Source organism: Cupressus sempervirens, chromosome 7 (assembly GCF_028749045.1).
Source record: "Cupressus sempervirens isolate cs-2001-9-10 chromosome 7, ASM2874904v1, whole genome shotgun sequence".
In the NCBI taxonomy this organism is placed as follows: domain Eukaryota; kingdom Viridiplantae; phylum Streptophyta; class Pinopsida; order Cupressales; family Cupressaceae; genus Cupressus; species Cupressus sempervirens.
The window spans coordinates 78,094,558-78,100,424 of record NC_143124.1 but is presented as its reverse complement, the minus strand read 5'-3'; the positions used below and the strand labels follow the sequence as shown (position 1 = coordinate 78,100,424).

General features: G+C 32.0%; 1 protein-coding gene across 1 annotated transcript; it reads right to left on the bottom strand.

Moving 5' to 3' along the window:
- Positions 1-1,169: 1,169 nt before the first annotated feature.
- On the bottom strand, positions 1,170-5,161 carry LOC149545594 (alcohol dehydrogenase-like). Its single transcript, XM_089794201.1, has 9 exons — positions 5,030-5,161; positions 4,858-4,904; positions 2,778-3,103; positions 2,606-2,688; positions 2,108-2,183; positions 1,948-2,009; positions 1,726-1,815; positions 1,463-1,624; positions 1,170-1,314 (listed from the first exon to the last, which is right to left on the bottom strand). Exons 1-9 carry the CDS (start codon positions 5,096-5,098, stop codon positions 1,198-1,200), a joined length of 1,032 nt encoding a protein of 343 aa, XP_089650327.1. The 5' UTR covers positions 5,099-5,161; the 3' UTR covers positions 1,170-1,197.
- Positions 5,162-5,867: the final 706 nt, after the last annotated feature.

The window sequence follows — 5,867 nt, the reverse complement described above, 5'->3', positions numbered from 1 at the left end:
TTTTGATTTTTGAAATGCTTATATATGAGATTTTAATATCTATTTTATAAAAAAAACATTTTACTTGAACTTGATTGGCTCTTATAGGATTTTTTGGAAGCATTGCCTAAAAATTTAGCATTCACTTAAAAAAATAATGGAAATAAATAGTTTTGGGTTTGTAAATATTAATAAATATTAGTTCTATCACCCCTCATTGATTATATTAAGAAAGATGACTGTTAACTAATGTATATATTAAAAAATAACATTTCATCATATAATATTGTGAAAAGGGTATAATAATAAATGAAAAGGTAAAAATATAATATAAATGTTAATATCTTTCTTAAAATACTTTTTTATTAGGCTAAAGTCTAGTACATATGATTATTGATGGCCAAAATCTCTACATCTTAACACTATTTCTTTTATAAATGTTTAGTTATCTATAGTAAAATAAAATATTAATGTATTAATATAATAACATACTAAAATACAATTAAGTTATAAGTTATAAGAGTATCAATACATTTATGTAATAAATTAGAAAATTTTTTTTTAATAGAATGACAATTTTTTAATCTCTCTAAATTGAAATTTAGAATTTATATATAAATTTTTCATCAAATATAAATATATATAATAAAATTATATTTAATATTATCAATTTTTTCATTTTATTATTTTATTTTATTAAAACTATTATAATCTATTACAAATACAAGCCATTACGTGATACTTGTTTAATTTATAATACATGTTATTTAATAATAAGATGTTCTATTATTATTCAAATTAAGAAAAATATCAAATAAATAATTATAATCACTAAAACTCTAAATATATAACTTTTAACATTGAAGTTAAAACAAATATCATATAAATAACAAAATCATTAAAATACCTAATGTTTACTCCGAAACCCAAAGCCCAATTGTTCAAAGATTTAAAGAACACTTCTTGTTTTTCACATTATTTATGATCAGCAATATATTAAAACTTATAAGATGCTAGGCTTTAAATCAGATGAATGTTTTATGAGCACTATTCCTTTACAACATTTAAGACAAGTAAATACCAAGACTTAAATGATAGTCACAACATTTTTAAACTCTTAATAAGTTCTATATATATAAACCAAAAAAACACAAAACACTATATTTTGGCAGTTCAACGATCTGTTGAAATCGAAACCTTCAGTGTATTCTCCCCTCTCTAGGCATTCATGTTGATAATACATCTCAGGCTTTCTCCTTGCGACATCAACTCAAATGCCTTGTTGATATCTGCAAAGTCTATTTCATGCGTGATAAACTTTTCCAGTTCAAGCTCCTGCCCCAAAAACAAACAAACAGGCACCTCGCATTTTCAGAGAAACATTCTTTAGAGAAATCTTTGAAATTATAAGCAACATTTTTTTCAGAAATATTTATCTAAACTATAGCAGGAAGAACACAAATTCGGAAACTACAAGTCTCACCTTGTTCATGTATTTTTCCACAAGCCCTGGTAGATCCGATCTGGGCTTATAGTTCCCAAAAAATGTTCCCTTTAATGTTTTCTCATTCAGAAAATTCAGAGGACTTGTGGAGAAGATTGAATCGGAATTAGGCACTCCCACTAAAACCGTCACACCCCACCCCTTCAAATTCACACAAAGTTTAAGTCAGTTTGTACAACATAAGCATCTTATTTTACTCTAATGGGAAAATCTCTTATATGAAATAGGGGAAGAGGATATACGTCATGACAAGAATCGAATGCTTGAATCGATTGACTCCCAGTACATTCAATACTATAGTCTACACCACCATTAGTTCTTTCAGCAATCACCTGTGAGATCAAAAGAAATTCATTTGTGTTTTTATGTTTTAATATTAAACAAGGATGAAATCCATACATTCCTCGAAAAACTATAGCTTTGTATTCACTGAAAATATGTGATCAAAATTGGGGTTAACAAACCTGCTGAATAGGTTTCTGGTGGTCTTTTGGGTTTATACATTCCGTTACTCCAAATTGCTTTGCTAAAACGAAAGCAGAGCAAACAATGAGAAAAACAATGGTTGAAAGAGAAATTGCAATATGGGCAAATATAAAATGTGTAAAAGTGTCATTTAGAAACCTTTCTCAAATCTTTGAGGATTTATATCAATGCCTATAATTCGAGAAGCCCCAGTAATTCTTGCTCCTTCAGCAGCCTTCAGAGAATATAAACAACACTACATTAAGAAATTTGAAGCACTTATGATTGTATATTTGTTTTCAGATTGAGTGTGTCAAAAAAGATTTAGCATCGACGTTTGGAATCATATCATATAGTCCATATTCGTGATGAGAATTATGTAGTAGAATCCAAAGTGTTGATTCATTCTGATAATAGATCATATAATATGATTGAAAACCTTGGTGACAATTTTTCCCTCATTCAATCAGATCCAATTTTTTTTAAAAAAATATACATTGTAGAAATCTTATAGACTGCACCTACAATTGACAATAACTGAAAATAAAAGGAGCTTAAAATATCTGTGGTTAAACATCTCTTAGACATTTTAAACCAGAATTGTACTCGCATAGCAAAGAATAATCATTGTGTACAAAATATGTATGTTATGCTTACCGCAAGCCCAACTGCTCCAAGACCAAAAACTGCTACAGTGGATCCCTTCTTTGGTTTGGCCACATTTAATGTAGCACCCATCCCTGATTTCAGGCAAAATAAGTTTAACTACATATATAATACGCATTGAATAACAATTTGAGATATTAATTAGCTATTAATGTTAATGTACCTGTGGAGACACCACAGCTTAGAATGCAGGCTTTGTCCAGAGGAGCTGCAGGATTTATTTTGGCAACACAACCGGAGTGTACAACGGTGTATTCACTGAAAGTGGATGTCCCCACAAAGTGATAGATGGGTTGTCCTCTGATTGAGAACCTCGTTTTGCCATCACTAATCATAACTCCTTTGTTCGGATCAACCCTTAGCAAGTCACATAGATTGCTCTCTTCTGATTTGCAGTGCTTGCAATCTCCGCACTCCCCTGTAAATACAGGCAGCACATGGTCGCCCTCCTTGAGATCGGTTACTCCTTCCCCCACACTTTCTACCACTCTGTCATACACAATTGCCAAATAGAGTGAGAAGTCCTATCAACTGGGCCCAATTTAAATTCATTCACAATTGCCAAATAGAATGAACCGTCCTATCAATTGGTGTTAGTATTTGTGTGAAATTGGATTTTGGGTATTTGGGGTAGATTAACCTCACCATAGTTGCAAATTTTGGTAAAATGGAAAAGGACTTTGCATGAGTTGGGTATAGGATACCTAATTTCATCTTAGTTGCGAATTTGAGTAATTGGAGAAAGATTTTGGATGAAATTGAGAATCGGGTACATGAACTAGACTACTCTCACCCCAGTTACAATGGTTGCATGATGGGAAAAAGATTTAAGATAAAATTGGGTATTGGATATATGGACTAGATTGATCTCACCTTAGTTGCACATTTGATAATTGAAGAGAAACCGATTGAAATTTGGTATTAGGTACTTGGGTTAAACTAACCATACCTTAGTTACACATTTGGGTATATTTGAGAAAAGGACTTTGGATGAATTGGATATTGGATGTGTAGACTAGTCTAACATTACCTAAATTGCACATTTAAGTAAAATGAAGAAAGACTTTGGATGAGTTGGGTATTGGATACTCAGGCTAGACTAAACTCACATCACTTGCATATCTGAATAATTGGAGGAAGACTTGATGAAAATGGTTACCCGAATTGTACATTAGGGTAATTTGAGAAAGACTTTGGATGAAATTGGGTGTTGCATACTTAGATATACTAAATCTCATCTACCATGCACATTTGAGAAATTGGAGAAAGACTTTGGATGAAATCAACAACTAGGTACATGGGGTAGATTAACCTCATCTCAATTGCACACTTGAGAATTTGGAGAAAGACACTAGATAAAATTGGGGATTGGGTACTTGGTTAGACGAACATTACCTTAGGTGTACATCTAGGTAACTAGAAAAGGACTTTGGATGGATAGGGTTTTGTGTACTTGGTTAGGCTACTGTCACTTCAATTGCATAGTTGGGTAATTTGAGAAAGACTTTGGATGAAATTGGGTATTGGGTAGATGGGCTTGACCAATCTCACCACAAATTTATATTTGAATCATTGAAAAAATGCTTTAGATTTACAATATGATATTGGGGACCTAGTTAGACCAAGTTGCACATTTAGATAAGTGATAAAAGACTTTGAATGAAATCAAATAATAGATATTGAATTTTAAAGATAAACTAACCTCACCTCAATCGCACATTTTGAAAAATACTTTGGATAAAATTAGATATTGTACACTTAGACTAACCCTACACTTTCTACTATTAGCCTTTCATAGATATCAAAGTCTACCAAAGTGAACAACCAACAAGATTAATTAGTCCTTTCAAATAAGTCCAAATGATTCAAGATAATTAAAATATTTGTATACAATTAGTGGTAAATTGTAGATAAGATTGAATATATTAGATACATGGATTATGTCAGACATGTTATATTAGAGAAATTGGTTGAATATCAAACTAAAACGTAAAGCATAGAAAGGAAATTGATTAAAAAAGCGTGTGTCCCCCTTGATAAGATACATGTTTTACTTTGCTGTTTTAGACGTTATCAGATTAGAGAGAGGTATTGGCTAAAAACTAAACTAAAATATTAAGCATAGAGCATATGAAGGCGATTGATAAAAGAACCTAGTGTCCCCTTAATAAGATACATATTTTAGTTTGTTGTTTAGCTGTTGCCACACTAGAGATATGAGATACAAATGCAAGGGAACCTACCCAGCTGCTTCATGTCCAAATATGCGAGGAAAAACAGAGATTTGTCCCTACAATAGAATAAAAGTAGCAGTTAGATTCAGACTAAAAAAGTTTCAGCTCGTTGGTATAGAACGAATGAATGATCTGCAAGGCCAAAGCAACAGCATATTGGTATTGATAGTACTAATTATACCTTTGCTTGCCAGAAAGTAACATCCGAGCCACAAAGGGAAGTGTAATGGATTTTGATCCTCACTTCCATCGCCTGCGGAGGTGCCACATCAACTTGTTCAATCTTCAGGGGCTCCCCTGCCGCCCATGCCACGGCAGCTGGAAACAAAAGCATATTGCAAATTTCGGTTTTTCTTCAAACATGTAACCAAATAACATTGAAATGATGGATTCCTGAACTTTCAACTCACCTTTGCAGGTAATAACCTTTCCTGCAGTTGCATTTGCCATTTAAAAAAATCTTATTGTAAAATGTAAGCTTGGAATTTGTTTTTCACAAATGAAACGAAGTTGGATTTTGAGGAAGGAAAGCCATTGTTATATAGACATTGTTGTGAAGGTATGCTGCCAATCATAATTGCGATTGACGTCTACGTGATCTGAAACGCAACACGATAGCCTTGTTTTCTGCTGAAACATCGGACATCTGTTTCTGTTTTCCGCTGGCATAATTATCCTCCAGCGGGTTGCTGAGAAAGGATATGCTTGCTTTTAAAAAGTAATCTCGTTTTCCCGATTCGGAAGTCGAAACAATTATCCACTGTCTCTTTAGCTTCATAACTGCCCATTTAATTTTATTTAAAAAAAAAAAAAAAAAATTTAAAAGCATTTATCATCTTTTAGTTTCTAAACTATCACAAGGATATTTATTAGTTCCTGTCTTTGGGGGAAACTAATGGAATCATGAGGTTCTATATTAGTTACATAAAATGCAATTAAAAAATTCAATTTTCTTCAACAAAAATACAAATATTTTTTCTAACACTTCTATTAATGAATGCATTAATTGCAACTTTATC

Excerpts from the sequence above, each read along its gene's own strand:
- LOC149545594 (XM_089794201.1), bottom strand. The coding sequence starts at position 5,098 with ATGGAAGTGAGGATCAAAATCCATTACACTTCCCTTTGTGGCTCGGAT. Across the intron at positions 1,625-1,725 it reads CATTCGATTCTTGTCATGAC|GGGTGGGGTGTGACGGTTTT; the intron begins GTATATCCTCTT and ends GTGAATTTGAAG. Across the intron at positions 1,315-1,462 it reads TGGAAAAATACATGAACAAG|GAGCTTGAACTGGAAAAGTT; the intron begins GTGAGACTTGTA and ends TTTTTGGGGCAG.